This window comes from Schizophyllum commune (genome assembly GCF_000143185.2).
Source record: "Schizophyllum commune H4-8 unplaced genomic scaffold SCHCOscaffold_5, whole genome shotgun sequence".
Lineage (NCBI taxonomy): Eukaryota > Fungi > Basidiomycota > Agaricomycetes > Agaricales > Schizophyllaceae > Schizophyllum > Schizophyllum commune.
This window is the reverse complement of record NW_026089542.1, coordinates 2,788,937-2,816,556: the sequence shown is the minus strand read 5'-3', so window position 1 is coordinate 2,816,556 and position 27,620 is coordinate 2,788,937. Positions and strand designations below refer to the sequence as shown.

Sequence of the window (27,620 nt, the reverse complement as noted above, 5' to 3'; positions counted from 1 at the left end):
GGGGCGTGACTATCCAGATACTGAAAGGGGCTAGCACTTTGTGGGTCCAGTCGGCGTTTGCCGGGAGGATTTGCGTTGGATTTGCTATTGCCGCGCGTCTTGGCTCCGTTCTGTGCATCTACTCGAGACGCCACAATTTTGACCCCCTACAGTCCAAGCATGGCGGCTAACCAAGTGGGAATGCGTCGAGATGACTCCAAGAGACCTCACGCGTACCTTCCGGGGCTCAATTTACCAGCCAATTTCGCTCTCCCTGACCTTGAGTTAGTCAGGTCTGAGGCTGACATCGGTAGGCGTCGTCGTCAAATGTCACCGCATTTGCCTTCCAGTTTATTTATCTTACTCTACCCAGCCCTCGACGAAATTCGCAGTCCAAGCAAGGAGGAAACAATCACAGTCGTCAAGCCTGGTCTTGGACCAATGATAATCAATCATGCGCTCTCGAGGAGCGTACAGTACCCAAACCTCTTCAGGTTTGCAATGTACTGCGCCGTTGACGAAGGTCGGAACCATTTCTTCAAATATATTGACAGCACTGAGGTGAATGTATACAGTGCCGAACGACATTCTCCCACAATGCATCTGGGCCTGCGAGTTCCACATTCGCGCTCTGGAGACTTCCACAGTCGACCAACTGAAACACACGGGTGCCCTGCTGCCACATCCGAGCGCAAACGTCCAATATACGCTGGTAAGCTCTGGCTCGTCATTCCGAATGTCAAACGGTCCCTAAACCGTGCTACTAGCTGCAAACACTCCGTATTAAAATGACAGAATATTGTCTGTAAGTGAAATTGCGCTGGCCGATAACATGGATTGTTCACATTCACCCCTCTGTAACAGACTACCCCAAATAGACAAGCCCATGGAGGCGCTCCGTCACTATCATACCTTCATGAAGACGAATGAAGAGCAGCGAGGCGTCACGGACCCTTGGAAGGGTAACATGTCAGCACTTTGTTCATCTCACACAAAACCTCGTTCACTGACATCGTTCCGTTGCTCGCTCGTAGGCGAGGCTTGCAGGACTACGCCATCGTTCTCGCGCGCTCCCGCACCAACGATACAGAGGCGAAGAAGTTGCTCAGCAAGACGACCAACACCGGTTCAGGCCTCGAGCTGCGCCACATCGTCGTCGGCAAGATCTACCTCGCACGCGTTCTTCGCCGCCTGGGCGAGATCAAGAACGCAGAGACTATGTGAGCGACGGCCACTGAACCTGCCCAAATATATCCCTATGCACTTTCACCAATGATACGCGCGGATACTGACACCACCGCAACTGCAGGGAAAAATGGCTCATCAATTGGTTCAAGAAGAACCCAAACCGCATCAACGACAACATCCTCGTCCAACTGTTCACCACGGACATCGACCCCAAAACGGACCCGGTCCTCTTGGGTCTGGGCGGCTCGGGGTGGCTGGAGGAGCGCAGGGCGACGCTGAGGTCAGAGCATCGTATCGCAAGGATTTGCCGGAATTGTGGGAAGAAGTGAGTGGGTTGTATCTCCAATAAGCGGTTGGTTCTCCGATTGGCAACTCGTATACTGACGAGGGACGTTATAGGGAGCCGGAGGTTAAGCTCATGCAGTGCTCGCGGTGCAAGCATATCTATTACTGGTGAACTGTCAGGCTGATAGGTAGCAGGCGATTGTACTGACCGAAGCACAGCTCCCGCGAATGTCAGAAGATCAACCACCCGTATCACAAGTAAGTCGCTCAATTCACTCAGGGAACTCCACTCACTAGTTCTCACCCCCTAGGGAGCAATGCAAGTAAGACCACCCTCTATTTCCTCTCGGGCTTCCCTCTCACGCCAACCCACCCTACCTCCAGAGAAGCCGCCGCCCAACTCGCCCACATCGCCAAACTCAAAGAATCCGGGCAAACCGCCGAAGCCCGCCGCGCCGCCCAATGGCAAGAATTCCGCACCCTCCCCGCCCTCCCCGCGAACACCACCCTCCTCGCGCACGCACTCTCCCTCAAACGCGACCCCGCCCGCTCACGCACGCACATCGTCGTCAAGGTCGTCCAGCACCAGCCGCACGCCACGCACGCGCACGACCACTTTCGCTTCACGCACGTCGGCGTGTTCAAGCTCGACGACATCTACCCCGAGATCGAGGGCATCATGGGGCTGAATAAGGGCGAGGGGAGGGTGTATATTCGGGAGATGCTGGAGGAGTTCGACGCGGGGCCGGGAAGGGAGAACAAGAAGGAGGGGGCGAATGTGCGCTACCCGATATTCGATCTGGCGTTCTCGCCGGATCCGGGGCATGTGCAGGCGTATCTGTCGTATGGTGGATTGTGTGCTGGTTTTGGGAGCGAGAACTGGGCGCTGAGACATTACTGCAGGTGGGATGGACCATAACGCGATTATGCGGAACCCGTACGACCCGGACTGGAGGAAGAAGATGAACAGGGCCGGACCCCCTCCCGAGCCAGTTCGGTTCGTTCGCAAGAACATCAAGGACTCAGAGCATATCTTTGACTGAGGACGATAACCCCTGAAAGAATGGCGTACCACCTAGCAATAGCGAACCTGGCTTGGACAGGGTTACGAGACGATGAGATCTTGCTGCGAATGTATCCATCGAAAAAGAACAAGACACCTTCAGTAGTACTACATTATACATTGCATGAATTACCCTGCCATCTGCACGTCCTCGTCGCCCGTTGTCTGCGGCGCCGCGGCTGGCGCGGCGTGTCCGGGCGTCTCCTTCGGAATCATCGTCTTCAAGAATGGGTCAACCTTCTCGTTCTCAAGGATCCTGAACGTCAGCTTCGCGTGGACCTCATTCTCGCTCGGCGCGCCGATGATGCCGATTGAGGTGTTATTCACGTTGAGCTCCTTGTCCTGCTGCAATGTCTCGCGCAGGGCATGCAGACCGTGGCGGATGAGGTCGTCGAGGGATGCTAGTGGGGAAGTATGCGATTAGATAAAATATTTGTGGCAAGTAGAGAAGATGGATCGCACCATCCGCGAAGCTCTCGTAGTGCTTCTCGAGGTATGTTTTCGCGCTTTGGCTGCGCGCGCCGATTGACATGGCGTAGTATTCGTAGGAGTTGCCAGAGGGAGAGAATTCGTAGAGATGCGGGCCGGACTCATCCTGGCCGATGACAAGGAAACCAACACCATATGGACGTCTGCCATATTCTTGCGTGTTCACCTGGGCCTCTGGGGAACAGAAGTATGAGCGATTGCCTGTTATTCTTATATGGTGTAGTAACGCACTGTCTGCAATGGACGACACGAGACGGTTAACAGGAACAGGGCGGTTGAAGACCATGCGCGACCCCATGGCTTGCTGGCGCATAAAGTTGCTATACAAGCGATCAGCAAAGAAGCCAATCCATCGCAGGAGCCACACACGCACCTAAGAACACGCGCATCGGACGTCAGTCCTGCGATCGCAATCCCAACATGATCATCTATTCGGAACATCTTCTGCTGGTACGAAGCCAGCTCGCCCGTTGAACGCTATAACCTTGCTGAGCATCACATCGAGCGTGTCCGTTTCATATTGCACACCTTCAAGGCCAACAAGATAGCATGAGTCTTTGAGCGCAGCCCCACGGCAGCAGATCCCTGCTTTACGGCCTCGAGCGCGTACTCGACCTGGTGCAAGCGCCCCTGGGGCGAGAAAACCGTGTTATCCGAGTCGTATGTGTTGCGGAACTGCGCGGGGGTCGCGTAAGTGTCTTATCATCGCCAAACACACGAGCAGGACGCCGACCATGGTGAGCGTAAAGGACGAGGACCTGCAGGTGACGCGTCTAACACATCCACGCGTCTCTGCGTGCCCGATGGGGATGATCCCAACATCGGCCCGGCCGGGGCGTGGGAAATCGCCGCGCAGCTATCGCGTGCAAGAGTCGCGCGGTAGTGCAAGGTAGTGCACCACTGCTGCTATATTCCGCGGTGATGCTGGAGTGTGCTTGCTCAATAATTCATTACAATCCATCAGGATATTTCAGCAATTCCCTGCATGAAGGTCATAACAGAATAGAGCGTATTTATTAGTTGGCATATTTATCGACTTCTTCACTTAAAAATGCAGCTCCACTTCATGAAGCGGGTAATGCAGAACTTGCGAGGGATCATGAACATCTTCGTGGGGCAAGTTGGAAAATGAGGAACATCACCCGTATTCGAACTCTGGCGTGAACATGTGATGGCCTCGTGCGCGCTCAGTAGGAGGGCGGTCTCGTCGATATCCTTGCCGTTCTGACTGACATCAAGGCATGCGTGCAGGATGTTCGAAAGGGACTGTCCAGGCGCACACGCATGAGGGAGAGAATCGGCAGGATACTGACATGCACGTTGGCGCCGAATGCTGCTGGAGACTCGTCGAATTGAAGACTCTCTGCCTCTTTACATTTTGTTGTCTCCATCTTTCACTTGATGTACGCTTTGTGATGATTTTTCGTTTGTGCTTTCGTTAAGGAAGTCTCTGATAATTATCGAAACTGATACGCTCTAATATCTGTCTCCATAGATGCTTTGAGCACCGAAGAACTTTTCAAGCTTGCTTCGCATACCTCCCACTCTAACTAAATCCCTGACGACATCTTATCCGACAGAGGGAGCGAACCGCCGAGGAGCAAGGCCGGCGCTCTAGCTATTCAAGTTGCGACGTCGAAGGAGCTTGCACAGCGGATGGCGGATGTGACAACGAAGGCAACCGAGAGGTACGATAAGGCAATAGACTGCTTCATCTGCCACGAGAACGGGTCGACGGCCCTGGTACCCAACCGCGGGTGTCCGCTTCGAGTTTGATCCAAAGAACGAAGTGGATTAGTGAATACGCTAGTGTCAATATATGACATGTACCAAAAGGCGAGGGACGTGGAGGGTGAGGAAAACAAAGGCAGAAGCCGCGGCGACAGAGACTCGCGGCGCGCTACCGACGTGGTCGAGGAAAGGAGAGCCTCGAACACGTGCGTATCACGCTCTCTTCGTACGTAGACCTATTCTGGGAAACCGCTTGTGCCTTGCTATATCCCAGATTCCCAAGCCTTTCACAAATTACTGAGCAAACACACTCTACTGCTCGTTATGCCATGGACTGTTGAGTGTATTGCAATGTTGCTACTCTTCATTTTTGAGGTTATCTTATGCCATACAACGGAGTTAAGCTTGTTGCCTCAAATGTGCCGCCAGGTCAGATCAATCATTTGGTGTCTATATACACTAGAGGGTCGAGGTGAAAGCAAGGAACACCATGGATGATGCATTCCTGCGCTGGAGTCAGTATGCACGACGGTAAGCTTGTCGCCGCGTCCCTTTTACATAAATTGTAGTACTGCGCGTGAGCCGCGCACTCTCGCCCCCACTGCACTCCTGCGCTCGAACTGCGCGAGCGCCGCGCGCCTTCGCGTTCAGCCTCACACCTTACTTGATTGTCTGCCCTGTCCTAACAAGGGCAAGGCGGATGACAGGGTTGCGTTCAGCAAGGTCTCGCGCCGACGTGGTTTCAGTGAACTGTCCATCATGGTGCTTAAGTATCAGCTCGTCAGAAAGACATTGGATGGGTCGAACGGGCAATTACAGGCTCACGTGTGGCATATGTGGGATTTTTAGTGTTACAGTGTGTTTACGAAGGACAGAGAGACGTCGCTTAGCTGGCACAGTAGTCGCAGTTACCTTGGAAGCGAAGGGACGACGACGATTCAAGATTTCGATTCACATTCCTCGAGTGCATTAGGCAGCGCCAGTGATGAGAAGTCCAAGGAACTTGATTCGTGAGCATAGGACGAGCTGAAGATGTTATATCGTCGACGCGGCATGGTGAGAGACTCAAGAGATCGGCGCGGCAGCTCCGCGGCACTCGCAGCACTTCCGAGGCACGTGCGCGGTCATTTCACAGGACCCGGCCCGGCCGAGCCGCCGGGCTATTGTGGCGAAGTGGAGGTGCTGTAACTTGTTCTTGATTTCTAGTTGCGAAGTCGGCGTCGCGCGCAAGAATGGTGATGCTGGAGACTCGCTCACGACCTTTGCTACGGGATACATCGCGCGCGTTCTGCTTTTCTGTGCGATGGATCCGGACGCAGCCGATGCGGGATCATGTTCCCCCACGTCGCCCGCGGCGTACAGCGCAGGGTGCACTGGATGCGAGGATGGCAACGCCGAGGGAGGTGTGTGAACATGTCATTCAACTTGCGCGGGCTCATTTCCGACCATAGCTCACCCACTATCTGGATCAATTCATTATAGGCCAGGAGAACGCGAAGAAGGTACTCTCAGTCGGGTACGTTAGTGTTCCCTTTCCCCTCCGTATCGCTTCTGAACGGTCACAAAGAGTCTTCAACCACTACAATCGCGTTCAGGCCAATGCATCTTACCGCGAAGCGCAAGAAGACGCACGGCGGGAGTACGAAGAGAGCGCACGAACCATCTACGATCACGAACGTACGTCCCCTCGCCCCCCCTCTTCCTATCCGCTTCGCTAACCATCTCAGCTCCCTCAGCTCCACCCGGTGTCTCCTCCGCCAACGTCCAACCTATGCGACGAAGCAAACCTCCCCACCTGACCTTGCACGCGGACGCGATCCCATACCCATACTACGAGAAGAGCAACGTGTTGATGATGTGCGTCGTGGTACACTCATCCGCACCGGTCTGGACTGATGAGCTCGCTAGCGGTCCAACAGGGTCTGGTAGGCGCACGCTTCTCCGACCTGCACTCACGGCTGAGTGAGCATAGGGAAGACGGCGTTAGCGAAGACCCTTGCCCGTACGCTGGATGTACCGTTCGCTGTTAGCGATGCAACCGCGTTTACACAAGCAGGCTGTACGTAAAGCCTGAACTTTGCTAGTTTTTCCGTACTCACGCGTCCCACAGACGTTGGCGAAGACGTTGAGATGGCCATTCACCGACTGGTGAGGTAGCAGACGAATGGCACTCGCACATCACTCATCCACCCTCTCTCAGCTACAAGCAGCGAACTGGAATCCGGAGCGCGCAGAGTAAGCCTCGCTCCCTCTCTTTCTCCTCTCTTCCTTCTCTTTCCCCTCTCTTTCCTCTCTTTTCCCTCTCTTTCCCCTCCCTCCCCTCCTACCCTCTCCCCTCCTATCCCCCTCCATCTCCCTCTCCCTTTGCCTCCCCCCACTCACCCCCACCCAGACAAGGCATCGTCTTCATCGACGAAATCGACAAGATCGCGCGCAAGTCCGGTTCCGGCGGCACCGACAGCACGCGCGACGTCGGAGGCGAGGGCGTCCAGCAAGCGTTGTTGCGTATGCTCGAGGGGTCTATCGTCACTGTGCAGGCGAAGGGCGCGGTGCAGAGTGATTACTCGTCTTCGTCGACGGGAAAGGACTCGGCGGAGGGCGCGCGGGGGAGGCTTTCGGCGGGTGAGTACTACACCGATACTCGAAGGAGGACACGACACTTTGAGGCGGACACGACACTTTGAGGCGGGCACGACACTTTGAGGCGGACACAATTACTGATACCTCACTCATCCCACCAGCGAAGAACGACATCTTCCAGATCGACACGTCGAATATCTTGTTCATCATGTCCGGTGCGTTCGAGGGGTTGGACAAGGTCATTGAGAAGAGGATAGCGAAGGGGGTGGGTTATTCGAGTTTCCACCGCGCGAGCTCATGCTAACGCGGCTATTCTCTGATACTCAGTCTATCGGCTTCACAGCCACCCTGACGCGTGAATCGAAGAACAACTGGCCGTTCTTTTCTCCGAACTCGCAGAACATCCTTGAGCAGGTTGAGATCAGCGGTATGTTCCTTGTCATTTCACGCCCGCTCCCCTCAACTTACTGTAACGGACCCCTCTCCCTTCCAACTTACTACCCCCTTCACTAATGCACCCGTCCCCTCTTCCTCCTCTGCATCACCTGTTAACTCACCCCACCCTCCAGACCTCCTCGCCTACGGCCTCATCCCCGAATTCGTCAACCGCCTCCCCTCCATCACCGCCCTCGCCCCGCTCACCATCCCCGACCTGCGCCGGATCCTCACCGAGGTCAAGGGGTCGCTCTTGTCGCAGTACACGAGCTTGTTCGGGTACTGGAGCGTCGAGATTCGGTTCACGGGGGACGCGATCGATGCGATTTGCCGGAGGGCGTATGAGAGGGGCGGGGGTGCGCGGGGGCTGAGGGGGATTATGGTGAGTGGGTGAGGAGGGGAGAGGCGAAGGAGGGAGGTGCTGATGTATTTGTGTAGGAGTCGGTCTTGTTGGAGCCGATGTATGAAGTACCGTGAGTAGCACGGTTGTTTTTCCATCGCATCTACTCACACATAAATTGCTGCGTGTAGAGGATCTGTACGAACTATTTCTTCAGCTTGACCTCGACGCCCTTCGCTCACTGACCACTCAATAGGACGTCGCCTTCGTGCTCATCACAGAGGGCAAGGTCAAGGGCGTCGAGCCCGCACGGTACTGGAAGCGAGGCGAGGGGAACGAGTTCTGGCACGAGTTCGCGAACTTGGAGCAGGCATATAGGTCACGGATGGGGCGGAGGACATGAGGCGGCTTCTCAAGCTACTTGCCACCTGGGAAACCGTCACGCCTGGAGGTTGAGTTGTATGGCTCCCACGAGTGCTGGGAGCAGTGTTTGTGCTGGCCAATTATCACGAGCAGCTAGCACTTCAATGTGGCACGCCTGCAGATGCCTCCTACCTCGTCGGAGATTGAGGCCTTGTAGCACGTTGTGTTGTACCATCATTAATGAAACTTCATGAGAGGAAGAGGAGCGTCAGGTGGTTGTGATTCAGTTGTCTCATCGGTCGTAACCGGGGACCAGGGAAGGCATACAATAAAGCAATGGACAGCAAAGCGACGATGTGGCACTACTCAGAGCGCGTTTTCAGCTGTGCGCGCATTCAGACTTTGCGGATACAAGAAGTAGGAGCACGCACCTGCAAACCATGAATGCCCTCAATCTCCTTCTTGAGGGCCTCGTTCACGAGCTTGTGCTGCTTGACGAGGGGGAGGCCCTTAAATGCAGGACTTGCAATCTCGATGTTGTAGAATGCCCCACAGCCACCTTGCCGTCATTCAATTCTGCCCCTTAGATATGAGGATTGGAACACGTACCGGAGGTGTCCTGCACCGCCAAATGTGTGGGGGAGAACCGCTCCTTCAACTTGTCGGCGATGATCTGCTCTCCTTCGCTTAGCCTCGGCCCCGTTGTTGTTTGCCAGCGCAGGGCCTGCAGTGTTGGCGCACGCAGCAGCTGTGTCGGCTGCGCGAGTCGTCGTCGGGCAATGGAGAGCATGGTGGTCGTGGATAACCCAGTACGGCAACGCGCGCTTGAGCGCGCTGACGAAGGGCGTGCGGCGCGCCGGGCCGGTGACCCGTAAGCGCGGAAATGCGGCGTCCTGATTGGATCGGCACGCACTCGACGAGTCCATCGCGGGGCGGTCGAGGCTCATAAACCGCGGTCCTCATCTCCAGCTTGACCTCTACACCCACCTTCCCATACTCGACAGCCCTTGTGCGAGTCCGAGATGTTGCTCGCCGCCCTCCGCGCGCCGTGTCGTGCGCAGGGAGCACAGGTCACCCGCACTTTCGCACGCGCATTTGGGAGCCGTTCGCCAGCTGTCGCGCGCCCTGCGTCGCGCGTCCTCAGCCAGGTGCGATGGCCGGGTACGCTGCGGCAACAGCTCGCAGTCGCACCCAGTGCTGGCCGCTTCTACGCTGTCGCGGTCAACACCCCTCCTCCATCAGAGGCACAGCAAGTACCTCCCGTCGCAGAGGCAGAAGCACCCCCGAAGGTCGATGAAGCAGTCCCGCAACTGGTTCCAAAGTCTGTTGGCATTTGGCTCATGTCCTGCTCCGTCTTGGTCCTCCTCATCGTCGTAGTCGGTGGCGTAACTCGCCTCACCGAGTCCGGTCTCAGCATTGTCGAATGGCGCCCCGTCACTGGTATCATCCCTCCTCGGAATGCGGCCGAATGGGAAGAGGAGTTCAACAAGTACAAGGAGTCACCCGAGTTCAAGCTGTGAGTACCTTGCCCATTCTCATCGATATCCTCACTGATCGACCTGCTAGGCTTAACCACCACTTCACGGTCTCCGAGTTCAAGAAGATCTTCTACATGGAATGGGGCCACCGCATCCTCGGTCGCCTCCTCGGTGTCTATTTCCTTGTCCCCTTCGCATACTTTGCTGCCCGCGGCCGCCTCGACAAGCGCACACTCTACAAGTGCCTTGCCATGGGCGGCCTCATTGGCGCGCAGGGTGCAATGGGCTGGTACATGGTTAAATCGGGCCTCGAGGACTCTATCATCCAGGAGAACGGCGTCCCCCGCGTGTCGCACTACCGTCTGACGAGCCACCTCGCGCTGGCATTCGCGTTGTACGCTGGGATGTTCTACGAGGGCATGGCGATCATCAAGGACTGGAAGTATGCGCACGGCAAGCCGTGGAGTGGACTGAAGGACGGGACTACGGTGGAGGAGTGCTTGAAGCGTCCGGCTGTGCGTAGCTTCTTGCGGCAGGCTCGGTGGGCCACTGGCCTTGTCTTCATCACTGCACTGTCGGGTGCCCTCGTTGCTGGCTTGGACGCGGGCCTGCTCTACAACGAGTGGCCGTATATGGGCAATGGCTTCATGCCGCCGAAGGAGGAGCTCCTTGACACCAGGTACTCGAAAACGGCCGATCGCTCCGACCTTTGGTGGCGAAGCATCCTCGAGAACCCGGTCACGGTCCAATTTGACCACCGCACCATGGTAAGCGGCTCAATCTCATCCTTCGCTCTCTGCTGACATCATCACAGGCCTACATCTCGTACTCCATGGTGACCGCCCTCGCCGCACAGGCCCTCTACCGCCCCGGCTGGAAGGCCGCGCTGCCCCGCGCCGCCACCATCTCTATCCTCGCCGGCTGGGTTGCTGTGAACGTGCAGGTCCTTCTCGGCATCACCACGCTCCTCTACATGGTCCCCACCTCAACGGCCTCGCAGCACCAGCTGAATAGCATGGTCCTGATGAGCGCGATGTTCCACACGCTGCTCTCGTTGCGGAGGCCGAGTGCGGCGGCTCGGGCATGGCGTGCGGCGGCGGCTAAGGCTGCCAGGAAGTAATGGCATCGACGAAGTAGTTCGTCGGCGTCTGCTTGTACTGATACATAAGCATCTACTTAGCTATCCACCACTCACCTAATGACTATCTTTCTGCATGGGACCTTGACAATGCGTGCCTCACATATTGAGAGCTGCTGCAATCCCGAACGTCAGGTCTCCAGGCCAGCGCACTGTATCAGTGCTTACATGATTGGATGGTTGATGGCATTGTGGGTCCATTGTTCGGCGTTTGCCGCAGCTCTTCTCTTCCAACCACATCCCAACTCCTCGACGCGTCTGAACCTGTACAATGGCTGTAGTTGTCCACTGCCAGAACTCGTATATGCCGCGCTGCTCCATGAAAGATCTTGTCCTGCCTCCCAACTTCACGCTGCCCAGTCTCTCGCTCGTCAGGGAGCAAGCCGAACAAGGTGAGGGGTCCTGCTCAGGTGAAGAAAGTCCGGCTTTAGTGGAAATGGGAATACGATATGCCACTCCGTGGGACATCTTTGAGATATACTGACCCGATTGCTTTTCTAGCTCAAAAAGATATGCGCGACGCTCGCGATCCTTTATCCCCAGACTTTGTGGACGTACCTTCAGGGATCATGCGAGTCCGCCATGCTTTGTACCTCGCACGACAGTTCTTGCACCTCTTCAAATTTGCCGTATACTGCCATATAGATGATAGTACGCATTGGAGTTAACAGTTATGGTCTAAAAGGACGTCGCTCACTTATTCGGTTCCCACACCCAGTTCCCGACGATCTCTTGCCCGAGTGCATCTGGGCATGCGAACGCTTTGTTGATGCTATCAATATGTCTACGCTGGAGGGTGTCCAGGTTATGACTCCAGAGTTGCTGCCAACGGGCAGTACAGACCAAGCCGGTATGAAGGTGCCAGGTCCTGATCTGCGCTACCTTCTCGTGAGTACCGGCTCGTGCCATATGCAATTATCCCTTCTGACCGTATACTTTAGGTCCAAAATACGCGCGAGAAGGCCCTTTGGATGTATTTGTGAGCGGCGCCGTGACGCATCTCGCCGATTTTGCGTATTGACAGCCCTCGACAGGCAGCCAGAAGTGGACAAACCCGTCGAAAGTATCCGACTCTACAACGCGATGCATAAAACGAACGAGGAGATCCACAAGATGACTCTGGAGGACCACCTGGCAGTCCCGTGAGTGCCTTTGGAACGAGCCTAGCCAACTCAGCGCTGACGACGGCCCCAGGGGGGCGCTGTACGCATATGCCACCGCCCTCGCTCGGGCGCGCACTGATGACGGCGAGGCGAAGAAGTTGCTCCTCAGAGCCGCCAGCCCCGCATCTGGCTTGGACGTGAGATACACGGCGCAGTGTAAAGCATATCTCGCGCGAGTTCTGCGGCGGCTGGGAGAGGTAGAGGAGGCAAAGAAGCTGTGCGTGGCAGTCCTTTCTCATCTGCCGGTCCCGCTAGTGAACTCAACGCTGACACAGGGAGAAGTGGTGCATCAATTGGTTCAAGAAGAACCCTTTCGGGGTGGACGACAGGACACTGATAACCATGTTCACGACGGACCTGGATCCACGAACCGACCCTGTTTTACTGGGTCTTGGTGGCAGCAAATGGCTCGAAGGTCGCAAGCAGACTCTCAAGACGCAGGACCGCCTCGGTCGGCTTTGTCGCAACTGCAATAAAAGGTATGTATAGAACGACTGGAGAAACTGCGCGCCCTGATCAATGTCCTTAGAGAACCGCAGGTCAAGCTCATGCAATGTTCCCGCTGCAAGCACATGTACTATTGGTGGGTGTCGACGCCCTGCTTTCAAAAGTCAGAGTCCCTCATCTGCGCTCCCAGCTCTCGAGAATGCCAAGTCGCAAATCACAAATATCATAAGTGAGTCGCAAATAGATGATGCCGAGTCCTTCTCACCACAGCACAGGGACTTCTGCAAGTAAGGAACCCCAGACGTTCTTCCCCCCTTTCGGTGACTGACGACGATGACGGCCATTCAGAGACATGGCCAACAGTATGGCACGCGCCGCCGAGCTCAAGGCCTCCGGAAAGACAGAAGATGCACGTCGCGCTGAAAGATGGACAGAATTCCAGAAACTCAATGGCCACCCCGCCGATACCACACTGCTCGTCAGTGCGCTTGGATTGCACCGCGATCTGAGCCGCTCCCGCACGCACATAGTTATCCGCGCCGTCGAACACCAGCCGCGTGCCAAGCATCCGTTCGACTACTTCAGGTTCACCTACGTCGGCGTCTTCAAAATGGAGGACGTCTATCCGGAAATTGAGGGTGCCATGGCCTTGAGACCGGGGGAAGGGAGGCAGTGGATCGGGGAAATGCTCGAAGAATTCGACGCTACACAGACGGGGACCAAATCGTTCTTCCCGATATTCCACTTGTCGTTCTCGCCAGATCGCGAACACGTCCCGGCATGGTTAGCTCATGGTGAGTCGCGCGAACTTTGTTGCCTTAGGCGGGAGACGGGCTCAACGGTCGATAGGTGGCATGTCCAAAGGGGCCCTCGATACACTGCCTTACGACCCTTATTGGCGCCAGAAGATCAACAGATTGGGCAGCCCCCCTAAGCAAATTGCCCCTCTATTCGTGAGGAAGGGCATTCAGGACGCAGAACACATATTTTAGGGTTCCTTGCAATTGGTGCGTACATGCTATTTCTGCAGTTACAACTTGACGATAGATTGTCGGCCTTTCAGGGTGGAAACAGACGCTCAAGAGTTTTCTTGCTACTTCGTGGGATCGGTGCCGTGTACGAGGGCTCCGGGGTTATGCCAGACCCGGTGGCCTGTGGGAGCTCAGTTGCGATCTTGGGAGCATACAGGAAACGGCGTACCAGTCTGCGTGTCGTATAATACCTTGGGCGGGTTCTTCGCACCAACCTCGTCGGTCTGCTCCTTCGTCGTAAGGAGATCGACCACCTCGCCATACTGGCGCCCGCCGTGCGACTTCATAGCGACCGTGTCACCGACGTTGATGGGCTCGCCGTGCTTGTCCTCAATCTTGGAATCAGATGCGGGCATGGTGGCTGCTGGATTGGGTGACTACTGAAGTATATGTTTCGTTGAGGGGCGAAGCTGAGCGCGTTTTTCTCTATGGTAGAGGTTTATACCCTGAACGTCTCTGAAACTCGATCTTTCACTAGACTGCACGTCATGACGGATGTCTGACATAGACGTCAACGATGTCGCTCCGCTGGAGATGGCGATGTCCCCGTAACGACGGAGGTTGGACGAGTTCAATCGTTGAGTGGAAGTTCAAAAAGGCAAAGTATGCCAGTCGCATTCGTGATACATTGTCTATGATAGAACACTTCGTTATACACACATTCGCAGTTGTACATCGTCCTTAGATTCGGACAACAATGAACGGAACCTTAACGGAGCGTGAGCTTCACCCGAAGCGGAAGTGCGGATTCAAACTTACCTCGACATCCTCGCCCTCCTCATCAGAAGCCATGACCTCGACGACGAGCGTCTTAGTATGCGGCGGCAAAGGCTTCTTGCTCACATGCTCGACCAGCTTGCTGAATTGCATCGGGAGACGCTCTTCGCTCTGTTGCCTTGTTAGCCCGCAATCGAACACGCGACAATGATCACTAACCTTCTTCTTGCCCACGAACGAGCTCCACAACATGCTCACACCCTGGCTGACCATGGAGATCTCGAGGTTGTGCTCCTTCTGGAACCAGTCGATCATCTCCTTGAGCGTCGGGTTCTGGAACTCAAAGCGGTCCCAAAGCGTCCACTCAGTGTTGCCGTACTTCTTCTTCGGCGCCGCGATGGGCTCAGAGAAGCCGAAGAAGGGCAAGGCGAGGTTGACGAAACCGTTCTTGTACGCCTCGAGCTTCCGCTTGCCATCAATGATCTACAAGCGACCGTTCAGCAACATCACATATGCCGAGTCACACGACACGCACCTTGTACAGCTCCAAGCAGACCAAGCCCGTCACGAGCGATGTCGTGGTCGCGATGGCAGGGATAATCTTGCCCGCAATTTGCTTCGTGGTATGGCGATCAGCGGGCTGGATGCTGTAGTTGGTGGCACGAAGGTTGGACGCCGCCGTGATGAAGTCGATGTGGTGGTTGGTGTCATCATCCTTCTCGAACTCGACGGGCGACAGGCGGTAGCCAGCGAGCGACGAGGGCGGCGGCAGTTGCTGGGTGAGCTCGGACAGCGAGTCGGCTGTATTGGTGAATTCAGTACATGCAGTAACGTCAGAGAGAAGCAACTCACGATCGGCTGCACCACCCTCTGCTTGCGGAGGCGGCTCGTTCTCGCTGACCTGGACCTTTACACCGCTCTTGGGCGTGAACTCCGGGACAATGACGGACTCCGCCACCTTGCGGAAGAGGTTGGGGTCAGTCTCGCCACGCAGGCCGTAGTTGTATGCGTGAAGGTTAGCCGCGGAGATGATGAACTCCATGTGAAGAGGCTGGGCGGACAGAGGTCAGAACTTTCTGCTCTTCGTGGGAAATCAATGCACCACACGTACGTTGGTCGCGTCGAACACCAGAGGGTCCGGCGCTCGCTTGGGACCACTCCAGAAGGGCTGCCCAGAGCTCGTCACGGCGTCCTTCGGCAAGCTGTACAAGAGTTGCTTGATCTCGTTTGCAAACTTCTCCTCGAACTGCAGGCGCGCCCAGACGATGCACTCTTCGAAGGTGAGAGGCTTGTTCGTCACGAGGTACGACAAGAGCTGCTCGACCTGCTCCTTCTGCTGGCCGGAGTACTTGAGGGTGCTCTCGAGATAGTTCGGCTCAGACAGGTAGGAGTTGACAGCTTGGGGCGGCTTGACGAAGAAGTCGTCGAAGAGGGAGCGACTCCACTGGAGCATCGTCGGCATTTGAAAATCAGATTAACGAGCAGAACGTACCTCAATTGTATGATTGATGGCGTTCGGGAAGTTCTTGACCGTGCAAGTCGGCGTCTCCTTCTCTGGCGGGTCCTGGGAGGACGCATAGGACTCCGTGAGGTCAGGGATAACGACCTGGGTGTTGCCCTTGGTCCCGAGGGTTCCGGACTCCAGAAGGGGCTTCCGGTAGAAGACACAACGCTGGTCCATGTATAGACCTTAAAATGCGTCAGCCTCACCTTTCAAAGCAATGAGCCAAGCTTTACTTACGAGCCTTGACATTGTCCAGAGCGTTCGTAACGCCGTCGATGTTCGCAAAGAAGTCCTCGTCGTAGATCTCTGCAAAGACGTTTAGCGGAGGCACTCAATCTCAACTGGAGAGCGCACCCTCTGTCGTCGGGCCCACCGGCTCCTGTTTGGACAGGATTTTGCCCTTCAAGTCAGGGTTCATATCCGAGACCGCTTCAGCCGCAACCTCCGCTTTGAACTTGCCCAAGTCCTTCGGCCTGAACAAGAACTGTCGGTTCAGGTTGCTCTTCTCGATCGTATCCAAGTCCGTGACATGGATGATGCCCTTCGGACCCGACGCAAGTCCCAGCATGCTCCAATTCTTCAGCATCTCGCATCCAATGGCACCAGAGCCGACGAGGAACTGGCGGTGGTTGGCAATCTTGTCCTGGAAGGCCTTGCCGAAGACGCCAATCTGACCGTCGTAGCGGGTGCCGAGGGGCTGGCAGTCAGCCTCGGTTGGCATCTGGTCCGGCAGGGACTCGAGTGAGTCGAAGTACATGTGCTGCACCATCGGGTGGAACTTGGCAGAGCAGGCCTTCAGGACCTCCTGAGCGACGAAACCACCAATGACGGCGTTCAAGGGCGAGAGGTCGCCGACGGCCTCGTACGCCAACTCGCTGATGATCTTCTCGTCCGCCTCAGGGTCAATCTTCTTGGCAAGAGCGACAACAGCCTGGGCATCCTCGGGGTTGCGAGGGCGCGGCAGACGGTTGTGCTGGTCGCGGAAGGCAGAGAGAGCCTGGAAACCGGCATGAAGAATGGGAGGGCGGTCGAACTTGGCGAAGTCGGTGAAGAAGAACTCGGGGGACTTCAATGACTCGCGCAGGGATTTCTGGATAAATAGGTCAATGACGAACTCTTAGTTTGGATAGTAGGACGTACGAATTCGATGATCTTCGGCATCTTGACCTGTGTGAAGATACCACCACGAACGTACTCCGACAAGTTGCTAGTGTCGCCAATAGAGAAGGTGTAGGGCCCCTTAACAGTGACCTTGCGAGGCTCGCAACCGTTGAGCTCGGTCATGCCCTGCACTTCGGAGAACGTAACGAAGTCGCCGTCTTGCAAGCCATGTCGCGTTTCCTCGAGGCAAGTCACAATACCCTCCTTGTCCTACAGTGGCGAGCTGAGCATATTTACGTTCGATGCTATGCCAACGACGTACCTTGTCCACGGAAGCGATCATCCCTGTTAGAGGCTGCTCGCCAGTGGGATCAACGCAGGTGAACTTCGCGCCGAAGTCATTGAATGCCGATCTGAGCAGGGGTAAGCACAGTTGGAGAATTGAACTGCGGGAACACGCACCCAAAGAGACCGCGCGTCTCAGCAGCGATGAAGTGCACACCATTGTTACGCGTCCAATCGTTGATCTCGAGCTGCTTGCTGATGGGCACACCACAAAGCACGACGACCTACAAGATGTAGATCAGTACATTGCGCTGTGGATATATCGCGTCAGACGCACCTGGAAGCCCTGGATGAGGTCGACCGTGATCGGCTGGCCAGCGTTCCCTCCCAAGTTGCGCACGGGCACATATGCGTTGAGCTCCGACAGACGCGGGTGTGTCGCCTCCGCACGCGGGCGCCCGATGTCCTCTTGGCGCAGGAAGAACTGCAAGGATGTATGAGATCAGCTATCGCGTCGCCGCGCGCTTACGCGCCACTAACGCACCTGCGAGCCCAGATCCTGCACCGTCACTGGCTCGGGGTCGAAGATGGTGACGGACTTGACACCGGCGAGAATGACGTTCTTGGCTGGGGAGGGAAGGAGCCTTAGTCAGGAAGCCGGGGTCGGTGTCGGGCTGCGCTCACCAATCTCGACGCCCAAGCCGTTCATGCCCACGATGAGCACGTTCGACGCTGCCATTCGCTTCATCGCTACATAATATATTCAGCTTCCCCTTCCCTCCTCGCAGCGCCACCAAGCTTGCCTTCGTGGCCCAGCACATAACTGCCATCCGACCCATCAGCATCCGCCTAGTACCTCGGCAAGCAAGAAACTCACAGCTGGCGCGAGTAAAGGCCCTCATCAATCGCTGCCTCATCGACGTCCATCTTGCCCATGTTCGACGTCTCAGTCATTGTGCGTGCTGTTCGTGAAGATGATGGGAAAGAGAAAGAAGAAAAGTGACCTTCGCTGTTCCTGCACCGCTCCAAAGGCGTACGGTCACGTGATCGAACTGTAGGTCCATGGCGGACCCGGTCGAGAGAGTACGAGACAAAACAAGTAGATATTCGTTGACTGTATTACTCGCACGCATTGCCTCACAGTCCTCAAAGATGCACCATTCTGCGATACACAAGTAGCCAAGTCGACGAGAACCGTACCAATCGCCGCACGTACTCCCCAAGGGAAAAACCCCTTACTTCCGATAGAACTGTGCAAGGAGTCAGTAGAAAGCACATAGGCACCTCTCATGCTACTCACGTTGCGCCTGAACTGGAACCACAAGGAAAGGCATCCACGGTCGAAGCTGCTCTTGAAGCCCCTCTTATGCGAGAACTCCCACTCGCGGTTGACGATGCGGAACGCGATGTCCTCATACGGCGGACCCGCGCTGAACATCAACAGCACCGTCTCCTCATTGCCTGGCTCCTTGATGATCTTGTAGGTTGGCGCCTTGCTCTTGTCGATGAGGTCCGGATAGAATATGTTGAACTGGATGAGATGTCAGCATCTGACAAGCCAAGCTACAGCCGGCACTCACCTTATACCCCTGCACCACCTTCGGGGGCGGGTTATCCGTATCGTAATGCGTCTGATTGTACTTGTTCCACTCGTAGCCCGTATGCACGCGATTGAAGTACCGTGGCTTGCGCGGGCGGAACTTGTCTTCCCAGGTATACGTCGTCGGACGCTGAATGGATTCCTCCATGTTGAACAACTCCTCCTCCTCGTCGAGGTCTTTCTCGGCTTCCGCACGATATAGAGCCTCGGACGCGAGGTCAGCGTTGCTGGGCGCTTCTTCCGCGACGACCTCGGGCTCTTCGACAACGGGTTGGGAGGGCTTGGCGACAAAGCGCGAGGCAGCAACTTCGCGACGTTGACGGATCTGCGAGGGTGAGCAAATGATCCAGATTGGCCAACTCGGGAATGCTTACGAGCGCGGCGAGAGCCTCCTTCTGCGTGAGTATGTCAATGTCGCGCTCCTCTGCAGGCAAATTGAGGATGTCAATGGGCTGAGGACTCATAGCTCGATCGTAAGGCTCCGCTTCGTCCTCGACCACGTCCTGTACAGCAGGTTGCACAAGCTTGGAAGCAGCAGCCGCCTTTCCCAATAGCTCTTCCTGCGCCTGCAAGGCCTGGTCACGCTGGCGCTTTCGTAACTGCTCCAGGCGATTGCGGACGACCACTTCGTGAAGACTCTTCAGCTTGGCCTACACATATGTCAGTTCTCGACGCTCAAGCAAGCCGGTGCCTGAATTCACCTTGGCTTTCCAGACCAACAGCTTCTGCAGCAGGCCCTCCCAGTAATCTGTATCCACAGGTTCGCCGCTCGTCAACTTCTCGTGGACCTGGCGCTGCAGTGAGGATAGCTGCTCGTAAGTCTTGCCCGACAACAGGGCGGCTATATCGGCTTCAACCGCCGCAGCAGCAGCAAGACCGAGGCGTTGGTCGGCCTTTATCCTTTCAAGGCGATCTTTGCAGACGACCATCATGTTCTGAGAAGTGCGTCAGTTTCGCAATCGGTACCATAACGGGAGGATACGTACGGTCCAGAAGTCAATATTCACGTCGCTGTGCTCGAGAGTGAGATAGCGCTCGATATCCTCGTGAAGCTCCTCAGTTTGGTCGGGCGTAAGGTTCTGCACCCGGTCAGCACATTGCTGAAGCGAAAGACAAGAAGCACGCACATCGAATATCTTGTACGGCTCGTCCAAGTCAATCTCCAGACCTGCATCCTCATTCTCCTCTTCTTCTTCCTCTTCCGTAGGCGGGTTCACATACTTGAGGTTCATCGCCAAGAAGTCGATGGCCTTCGCCCTCTTCTCCTTGATGCGAATCGCCGCTCGCCGCCTCTCCTGCTCCAGCCTGAAATCCCCCTCCTTCGCCACCCACTCCGACATTTGTGCGCTCTCCTGCAAGCGCTTCAGTCGCATGTCCTCCTCTTCCCTCAACCGCATCTCCGCCTCCCGCTGCGCCCGCTGCTTGTTGAGCTTCGCCAGCTCTTCGCGCGCCTCCTCACGGCGGATAGCGTCGCGGCGGGCGGCCTCGGCAGCGGAGATGCCTTGCTTGCGCTCCTTCTCGTTCTTCTTGTGCCAGCGAAATTGCTGCCCAAGGTTGGCGTCATGGAAGGGATTGTCGGTGGCGCTGTACACGCTCAGCTCGGCGATCTGGCGCGCCTCCTCTTCTTCGCGCAGCCGTTTCTTCTCGGCCTTGCGAGCACGTCGTTCCTCGGACTTGTCGCGCTTGCGCCTAGGTAAAGGTCAGCACAACAACACCAGATGCAATGGCACATAGCACGCACTTCTTCTCCTTTCGATCCCTACTGCTGCTGCGGCTATCACTATGCCGCCGCTTGCGCCTTGATCTCTCCTCCCCTTCTCTGTCTCTGCTCCGACTTCTACTCCTTCGCCGGCTCCGACGGTCATCGGCATCGTAGTCGCGCCGCGAGGACTTGTCAAGCTTGGATGAGCCCTTGTCCCTTCCGCTGCGGTCGCGGTCGCGTTCGTCGTACCTTCTGCTGCGCGGTGAAGGAGAGCGGGAGTATGAATGTCTGCCCATTGCTGGGGTCGTGCACGATGATGAGCGTCAAAGCTGAGGTACTCGCTGTTCATCCAAACTCGGCAACTCGAGCTCAGCACGTGCTTGCGGTCAACGGCCCGACTCCCCCGCGCCTCAAACAGGCGGAAATACAGCAAAATCTTCGATGTACGAGGCAAACCATGATCCATTTCATTCCTCCTTTCCGCAATACAGACTTTAGTACATGTCTTATCAAAATATATGTTCTGCATCCTGAACACCTTGGAAGAACTGGGCGAGTGTGGCGGGGGAGTCGCCAGTCCTGTTCATCTTCTTACGCCAGTCCGGGTCATGCGGAATCGTATTGCCTGGTCGACATGGCCCTGCCAAAATGTCAAATTCGCTGGCATCGCAATGGAGGGGAAGTATCTTACTGCATCCCAGTATTCTCTCTCTGGACCCGGGAACGGGGGAGAACGTCAGATGCAAGATGGGATGTGCTGTGACGCCGTCAGGCTTCGTCTTTCCAGGCCCATGGTCGAATTCGTCAAGCATCTCTTTGATGTACTGGCGGCCTTCGCCTCCTTCGAGGTTCAGTATACCTTCGATTTCCATGTAGACATCCTCGATCTTGTAGACGCCGACACGGGTGTAGCGGAAATAATCGAACGGCTCCTTCGCACGCGGCTGATGCTCAACCACTCTCATGACTATATGCGTGCGCGAGCGATTCTGATCGCGCTGGAGTCCGAGGGCGCTTGCCAGCAGGACGTTATGGGCAGGATTGCCTGGGGTATCGCAGAAGTCTTTCCATCGCTTGGCAAGACGTGCGTCCGACTTCTGGCCGGAAGCCTTCAGCTCAGAAATGCGCTTCAAGGCCTCAGCTTTTTCCCTGGACAAGATCCGGTCAGAAAGACAATGACGACGTCGGCTCTTGTACGAACTTGCATGTGTTCCTGTGATGCCATGGTCAAGATTACTCTTTCTGTATGACATGGTTACGCACTTGTGGTAGGGGTAATGGGCCTGCTGACATTCGCGCGAGCTTGTGTGCTGATGAGCTGGGCGGGCCGATAGCAAAGGACTGTTGTCTGCTCACCAAATAAAAATAGTGCTTACACCGGGAGCATTGCATTAGCTTGACTTGGGGTTCCCTTTTGAGGTGCTGGGTCAGTCGAATTCGGGGCACAAGATCAAACCCTCACATTTTACTGCAGTTTCGGCAGAGCCGAACAATGCGTTGCTGCGTCCTTGCAGTTACCCTGCGATTTTTCAGCCAATCCAGACCTCCTAGCCCCAGGATAATGGGGTCGGTCTGCGGATCGATGTCGACGGCAAACAATTGCATCAGCGCTTGTTCCTGTAGTGTGTGCGGGTTCTTCTTGAACCATGTTATGCAAAAACGCTCCCTGAAGCAGTCAGTGCATAGACGCAATACTGCGCTGAGCAAATGACTCACAGAGGCTCCGCTTCTTGGTCCTCACCAAGACGGCGTAGGACGCGAGCAAGATAAACCTTGCACTGCGCTACCTGGCTGGATACAAGGCCGGACCCGGGAGCAATGGCTCTGTTCAGTATCGCCAAAGCCTCAGCATCGGCAGTTCGCGCCCGCGCGAGCACGATAGCATACGAGAACAATCCATTGCTATAAATCGTCGAATCAGAAAGCGTCAAAGATTCCGTCAGTCTGGAAACTGACGGATCTTTCGCCCATGAATCCTCGGTGGCACCTAAGTTTGTACTGTTCGTTCGTAGAAATGCACGATAGTGACCAAGCGCCTCAACAGGCCGATCAATTTCTGGGAGTCTGCAGAGACGTCAGGTCCTCCCGGCAAAGAAGGATGATATCGAGACTACACGGGCTTACAAGCAATGATTGACCAAGTTGGAACGGGTCGCCTGTATCTGTAAAATATACCTTGTTAGTTGTACAGAGAAAGGTCAGTGGCAGGGATAACGCTATTCCTACGAACCAGCAGTGTGCGATGGAGTTGAGTCCCATCCGAAGGTAGTACTCCTGCGCAACGGAGCTGCTCTACCGACGAAGCTTCGGCGCCCCATATGAACCGCTCGCCAGCCCAGATACACTCATGAAGGATATCCTTCGGCACTAAGCAACTCAATCTCAGATGTGGTACATGGATGGCAGTGACAGCACACACCCTTATCTGGATCGCTATGGATAGCGTACTTGACCAAGTTCGGGAAGTCGAGACTGTAGGCCAAAGACAGGCAGATCTGCACCACCTTCTCACCAGACCCGAGGAACACAGTACAATTTGGACCTCGAGGGTTGCGTATAACGTCCGGGACTGAAAATACCAAGCTTCAGATTGTACAATAGTCACACTAGGAAACCTGCTAGCTGGGCGCACCTCGCGAAGCTTCTGCTCTGACAAGCTCAAGATCGGGCAGCTTCGAGCCCGCAGCCATGGTAAACCCAAGCTCATCAGCGGGGCCCAAGCCTTTAAAGTCCACTGGATTGACCATCGCGAATACAAGATGGAAGGGGCTGCGAACGTCGAGGTCGTTGACGAGATCAACGCGGAATTTGCCGAATTCTGCGGCCATCGCCAAACAGATTGTACCTATGGCCGCGATTCATATGACCTTGCTGAGGCCAAGTGCAAGCGACGATCCTGAAGAGGACATCAGACTCATGTTACGACGGATTGGTATCACAGTCTAGTAGCTGGTCAACAAAGAATGAATCGGTAGATCGTTGTTTTCCTGTGTAACGACAGCCCAAGAATGTCTACAATCGACGACCACAAAGTTGCAGACACCGACAGGGGAACGGTAGGTAATTAGCAGAAACAAGATACAACCGATCAGAACGCACGTATGTAGTAGGAAGCATAGGCAACCACGTCAAGCGCAGGAGACGACTATGTAATGTGTGAGGGAGGAAGGACTATGGGAGTATACGCCAGGGGTGGCTATGAGATCGGATCGCCATAGAAAGGCGCCGTAGACGGCCATGAAAGTAAACGTCAAAAGGGGGCTATCACAACAGCGCACGTAGCTGGAGTTAAATAACAGAACGCGAGGCCATGCAGTCCGTGTCTGGTAATGGGCGGGGGCGGCCGGGCATCCAGCCCTGAGGCGGATCGTGCGCCCCGCGGCGTCTCGAGCAGGCAGCCCATGTCGCCGAGAACGCGGCCCTAGGCGGGCGAGTAGGTGATGGCAGGACAGGGCGAATAATACATGCGACGCGAGCGCCGCGAACAACGGGTAGCAGATATGCGACAAAAGAACACGACATGAGGTGAATATGAACACAGACGAAATGTTACAAGCCGCCCGGGACGGAACGAAGAGACCGCAGAAAAGGAGATGGCAACGGGATTCCTAGTGGAGAGTGGTATGGCGGAACCGGGCGCGCGCAGGCGGTGGTATGTTCGGGCGAGGCGGGCTGTCTATGGTGGGGCGCTCGGACTGGCCGGCGGTTCACCAGGGGGACACGTAGTCCATGTTGACGTGTCGGGGGTACGCCGGCTGTGGGTAGACGCCGTACGCGCCGAGGGCATGCCACTGGAGAGGATCGGCCATGCTGGGCAGCGGCTCGCTGACGTTGAGCGGCATGCGGAGTTCTCCGTGGCAGCGGTAGTCCCTGTGTTGCGAATACGAGCGCGCGTGATTATGCGAGTACGAATTATCTTGATCGTAAGAAAGAGACTGCGAACGCGAGTGGGACATGGCGGGCGCGACCGGTAGAGCGTACGACGGGTATGGGTTGTAGGCGGGGACCATGGGCGGCGCATAGGCGCCAACGGCCCACTGGGTGTGCGGATCATACGCGGGCTCGGGAGGCGCTTGGAAGCCCGACTGCGGGACGTGGTACAGCGGCGCTTGGGTCGCACTAGGAACGACGGGCTGGACGGCGACGTAAGGTCGGTTCGCGCGATGGCTGTCCCGCAGGATCGGCTCATCCGCGGCAGGGCTCCAGCGCGCGGGAGGTGGCAACTCGCCCCTCGCCTTCGCGTTCACTGCGGGCCAGTCGCCGCCCTTCAACGCCGTGTGCGCCACCGGCGCTTCCAGAGGCGGAATGTTCTGCTCGCGGGAGGAGTTGCTCCACGTCGAGCTCGCGGCGCTGGTACGGCGCCGGGGCACGTACTCCTCCCTGAGCGGGCCGTCCTCGTCGAGGTCGATCTCCAACGCGTCGGCGTTCATCGCCATCTCCTTCTCAATAAGCTCCCGGCGGCGCTCTGCCAGGCCAATGAACACAGGCTCCGGGGTCGGCGATGATGACTCGCAGGCGAACGGTGCCTGTGTAATCTCATCGATGACCCTCTTTACAATCAAGTGCGGGTTAGAAGACGGCCGGCCGATAGGCTGATGAGAAGGCGGCGAGAGCGCGAGGTGGTAGTTCATGACGTGCGATAGCCAATGCGACCATGCCGTGGGTGGAACGGACATATTGAAGTCGAAGATGGCCAGCGCGAGCGACTCCAGACGGTTGATGGACTGGATAGGGATGTTGGTAATCGCTTGCCTACAAAATGAAGTCAGCATACGGCGACGAAGAGCTCCGCGAGATCGTGACGTACCATGTCTTGTTGGAGAAGGTGTGATCGTCCAGCCACTTATTGGCGAACATGCACCCGAGTACGATGACCCGGAAAGGAGCACTCTGCATTATCGTGTCTGGGTCGGTGTACCCGCCCAGCAATTCGTGACGGAAGCGGTGTTCCTTGACATGGTCGGGGCCGAGCGCGGTCGGGCCAAAGTAGACGGGAAGTCGGGCGATGTACCAGATGGCGAGGAACACGGCCGAGGGCTGAAGCAGCGTCGACAGCAGAAGCGAGTGGACGGCCGTCGCGATGTTGCTCGGCGGCGTCGACGGAAAGCCGGGGACAGGAATACTGCAAGGATCGTCAGCGGTCAAATCATGTATAGGCGTGAAACGAACGAACCCTTGGCTGTACAGCGGCTGCAGGCTAAGCCCGGTTGTGCAGACCTGCCACACGTAGTTGGTGATCCATTCTGCGAGCGGGCCTGCCAGCTTCTTGTACTCGATGCTAGCGCTGGGAGTCGAGACTTCCTGCACACTCGGAGCGGGCTCCTTCTGCTCCCGGCGCTCAGCTACCGGAGCTTTGGCGAGTACGGCAGCATCGCTGCCGCGGACGCCCTCCATGAAGCCATCGTAAGAGACCGAGCTCTTAGTGCGCACGACCGCCCTGTCGACAAACTCCCCAAACGGCGTGACCGGCTCGAGCGGGCTCGAACTGGGGTCAGCGCCAATCGGCGAGTCCGCCTCGAACACCGGCGTGAAGGCGCCCCTCTCGTACATCTGCCCGTCTGCCATCTCGGCGTCATGCAGCGGCTCCGCGTCGCCCTGCTCCGAGTCGGAGCCCGAGCTGAAGCTGTAGTCGCTCATGTTGTCCTCCTTGTTGTCTGCCTCCGCAGCAGGCGACACGTAGTCCATCTCGATGTCTGCACCGGATTCTCGGCTGCGCAGCGAACCGCTCCAGGTGTTGCGGCTGCCACGAAGCATGGGCGGAACGTATGCTTCAGCACACTGTCCTTTAATGGCCGACGCGTTCTCCGCGCGGGCCAACCCTTGGTGAAAATCCGGCGGCGAGTCGTCGCGCCGGGCGTCCTCCTCCCAGATCCTGCGGGGCTTCGTGCGCCGCCAGGTGGGGAGCGAGTTGATCCACTCCTCCCTTGTACCAAAGGAAGGAGGAGGCCCGGTGGGCGACACGGGGAGCGTGCGCGTCAGACTGTGGATGGGGTGATTGCCGTCGTCGATCTGTCGTTTCTTGATGACGGGGTGGGCGGCGGGCTTGATGAAGCGCGGTACGGGGACTGGCATGGGCTGGTGTGGGGATGGTGTCGAGATACAGGCGCGCAACGGACCGTTGTGTGCTTGCAACTCGAGTGGCTCTTTTCTGTGAAAAAGAGCGAGAAAAGCGAGGGAAGGGGGGTCGTAAATTGATGTCGTTAAGAATAAAGATGCGGCAAGATAGAGAGACGAGAAAACGACGAGAAGCGAACTATGCAGAGACGGGAATAACAGGGATGATGGGGGACCGTAGCTTCAGTGGCGGACGCACAGCGAAGGCGTGCCTTTTGTGTCGTGCAGCAAGCCGGACCTGCGCTGGAGTGGCTGGTTATGGATCTCCTGGAGCAGCTGGGGCCCGTGCTTCAGCTGGTCGATGGATGTGATCCTCCTCGATGACGCCTGCGGACAAGCCTGGGGTCGCCGCTGCGCTATTCGACGCTGCTTGGCGCTGAGCCTTCGCCTCCGAGAGCCGCTATACCGATGCCTGGTGAGGGCCGGGATGAACAGCGTTCGAGATGGTGGTGGTAGGAGAGAAAGGGACGATCCTGCCGACGCCAAAGCCGACTTGGAATTTTCGGCGTCTCCACGCCTGGTTTTCTATCAATCACGTGGCGCTTGACTCGACCTGATGACAGTCCGTTAATCGACATCGATAGAACGTCCGTGGTGCGTCTATTGTGCGAGAACATGCTACGGACAAAAGGTACAATCGCTGCTGTCCAGTCCAGTGGCCAGCTGTGGCCACCCAGCGCCTTTGCTCTCGACAATTTTCACCATGCCGGATGTTCGGATTTCTCGCCGGCCGGTCGGCCCGGGTCGCGTCCCTTAAACTCAAAGACATGCGGCGCCGGGTCCCGCCATTGTCCTCCCCAACGTGCTCGCAACCAGCCGCCATGTCCACAACATGTCCATGCTCCTGCCGACGCCATCGACCGTCGCGCCGGGCCGCGCTGCGCCTT

General features: G+C 56.6%; 11 protein-coding genes across 11 annotated transcripts; 4 read left to right on the top strand and 7 right to left on the bottom strand.

The window, feature by feature from the left end:
* Positions 1–121: 121 nt before the first annotated feature.
* On the top strand, positions 122–2,495 carry SCHCODRAFT_0255201 (uncharacterized protein; the record flags this gene model as incomplete). The annotated part of the gene is made up of 9 exons (XM_003038185.1): positions 122–289; positions 353–502; positions 555–691; positions 858–948; positions 1,014–1,199; positions 1,289–1,492; positions 1,672–1,710; positions 1,837–2,300; positions 2,356–2,495. Exons 3-9 carry the CDS (start codon positions 577–579, stop codon positions 2,493–2,495), a joined length of 1,239 nt encoding a protein of 412 aa, XP_003038231.1. The 5' UTR covers positions 122–289; positions 353–502; positions 555–576.
* SCHCODRAFT_02624032 (N-terminal nucleophile aminohydrolase) lies at positions 2,178–3,767 on the bottom strand. The gene is made up of 7 exons (XM_003036821.2): positions 3,738–3,767; positions 3,533–3,679; positions 3,378–3,481; positions 3,236–3,324; positions 2,978–3,178; positions 2,360–2,916; positions 2,178–2,304 (listed from the first exon to the last, which is right to left on the bottom strand). The coding sequence occupies exons 1-6, from the start codon at positions 3,738–3,740 to the stop codon at positions 2,645–2,647; spliced, it is 816 nt and encodes a 271-aa protein (XP_003036867.1). The 5' UTR covers positions 3,741–3,767; the 3' UTR covers positions 2,178–2,304; positions 2,360–2,644.
* A 2,254-nt stretch (positions 3,768–6,021) lies between these two features.
* Positions 6,022–8,718, top strand: SCHCODRAFT_02624028 (ClpX, ATPase regulatory subunit). The gene is made up of 15 exons (XM_050345216.1): positions 6,022–6,138; positions 6,187–6,251; positions 6,303–6,412; positions 6,472–6,592; positions 6,644–6,660; positions 6,708–6,794; positions 6,846–6,883; positions 6,936–6,970; positions 7,128–7,357; positions 7,477–7,580; positions 7,643–7,742; positions 7,885–8,132; positions 8,189–8,223; positions 8,282–8,288; positions 8,347–8,718. Exons 1-15 carry the CDS (start codon positions 6,121–6,123, stop codon positions 8,491–8,493), a joined length of 1,362 nt encoding a protein of 453 aa, XP_050200721.1. The 5' UTR covers positions 6,022–6,120; the 3' UTR covers positions 8,494–8,718.
* On the bottom strand, positions 8,695–9,352 carry SCHCODRAFT_02624025 (bola-like protein). The gene is made up of 3 exons (XM_003036820.2): positions 9,063–9,352; positions 8,885–9,012; positions 8,695–8,836 (listed from the first exon to the last, which is right to left on the bottom strand). The coding sequence occupies exons 1-3, from the start codon at positions 9,241–9,243 to the stop codon at positions 8,816–8,818; spliced, it is 330 nt and encodes a 109-aa protein (XP_003036866.2). The 5' UTR covers positions 9,244–9,352; the 3' UTR covers positions 8,695–8,815.
* A 123-nt stretch (positions 9,353–9,475) lies between these two features.
* On the top strand, positions 9,476–11,051 carry SCHCODRAFT_02700734 (COX15-CtaA-domain-containing protein; the record flags this gene model as incomplete). Its single annotated transcript, XM_003038183.2, has 3 exons — positions 9,476–9,969; positions 10,020–10,698; positions 10,746–11,051. 3 exons carry the CDS (start codon positions 9,476–9,478, stop codon positions 11,049–11,051), a joined length of 1,479 nt encoding a protein of 492 aa, XP_003038229.1.
* A 255-nt stretch (positions 11,052–11,306) lies between these two features.
* Positions 11,307–13,981, top strand: SCHCODRAFT_02624021 (uncharacterized protein). The gene is made up of 13 exons (XM_003038182.3): positions 11,307–11,461; positions 11,571–11,720; positions 11,788–11,957; positions 12,011–12,048; positions 12,104–12,211; positions 12,264–12,449; positions 12,508–12,711; positions 12,762–12,815; positions 12,870–12,908; positions 12,955–12,966; positions 13,028–13,473; positions 13,529–13,686; positions 13,743–13,981. Exons 1-12 carry the CDS (start codon positions 11,341–11,343, stop codon positions 13,669–13,671), a joined length of 1,671 nt encoding a protein of 556 aa, XP_003038228.2. The 5' UTR covers positions 11,307–11,340; the 3' UTR covers positions 13,672–13,686; positions 13,743–13,981.
* SCHCODRAFT_02624019 (uncharacterized protein) lies at positions 13,672–14,131 on the bottom strand. Its single transcript, XM_050345215.1, has one exon. The coding sequence runs from the start codon at positions 14,064–14,066 to the stop codon at positions 13,842–13,844; it is 225 nt and encodes a 74-aa protein (XP_050200720.1). The 5' UTR covers positions 14,067–14,131; the 3' UTR covers positions 13,672–13,841.
* Positions 14,132–14,293: 162 nt separating this feature from the next.
* Positions 14,294–18,305, bottom strand: SCHCODRAFT_02688203 (ubiquitin-activating enzyme E1). The gene is made up of 17 exons (XM_050346808.1): positions 18,195–18,305; positions 18,112–18,140; positions 18,002–18,067; positions 17,862–17,944; positions 17,655–17,801; positions 17,495–17,601; positions 17,355–17,445; positions 17,072–17,302; positions 16,286–17,021; positions 16,169–16,237; positions 15,920–16,116; positions 15,539–15,871; positions 15,280–15,478; positions 14,963–15,228; positions 14,647–14,910; positions 14,470–14,598; positions 14,294–14,418 (listed from the first exon to the last, which is right to left on the bottom strand). Exons 1-17 carry the CDS (start codon positions 18,269–18,271, stop codon positions 14,392–14,394), a joined length of 3,051 nt encoding a protein of 1,016 aa, XP_050200719.1. The 5' UTR covers positions 18,272–18,305; the 3' UTR covers positions 14,294–14,391.
* A 247-nt stretch (positions 18,306–18,552) lies between these two features.
* On the bottom strand, positions 18,553–20,314 carry SCHCODRAFT_02667247 (uncharacterized protein; the record flags this gene model as incomplete). Its single annotated transcript, XM_003036817.2, has 7 exons — positions 18,553–18,567; positions 18,618–18,848; positions 18,898–19,242; positions 19,292–19,567; positions 19,619–19,852; positions 19,904–19,996; positions 20,045–20,314. 7 exons carry the CDS (start codon positions 20,312–20,314, stop codon positions 18,553–18,555), a joined length of 1,464 nt encoding a protein of 487 aa, XP_003036863.1.
* A 747-nt stretch (positions 20,315–21,061) lies between these two features.
* SCHCODRAFT_01226887 (uncharacterized protein) lies at positions 21,062–23,494 on the bottom strand. Its single transcript, XM_050341284.1, has 12 exons — positions 23,252–23,494; positions 23,039–23,188; positions 22,850–22,986; positions 22,744–22,781; positions 22,576–22,683; positions 22,336–22,521; positions 22,082–22,285; positions 21,996–22,030; positions 21,883–21,937; positions 21,821–21,832; positions 21,311–21,768; positions 21,062–21,259 (listed from the first exon to the last, which is right to left on the bottom strand). Exons 1-12 carry the CDS (start codon positions 23,445–23,447, stop codon positions 21,129–21,131), a joined length of 1,710 nt encoding a protein of 569 aa, XP_050200718.1. The 5' UTR covers positions 23,448–23,494; the 3' UTR covers positions 21,062–21,128.
* An 832-nt stretch (positions 23,495–24,326) lies between these two features.
* SCHCODRAFT_02667244 (uncharacterized protein) lies at positions 24,327–26,691 on the bottom strand (the record flags this gene model as incomplete). The annotated part of the gene is made up of 3 exons (XM_003036815.2): positions 24,327–25,371; positions 25,427–25,741; positions 25,793–26,691. The coding sequence occupies 3 exons, from the start codon at positions 26,689–26,691 to the stop codon at positions 24,327–24,329; spliced, it is 2,259 nt and encodes a 752-aa protein (XP_003036861.1).
* Between the last annotated feature and the right edge of the window lie 929 nt (positions 26,692–27,620).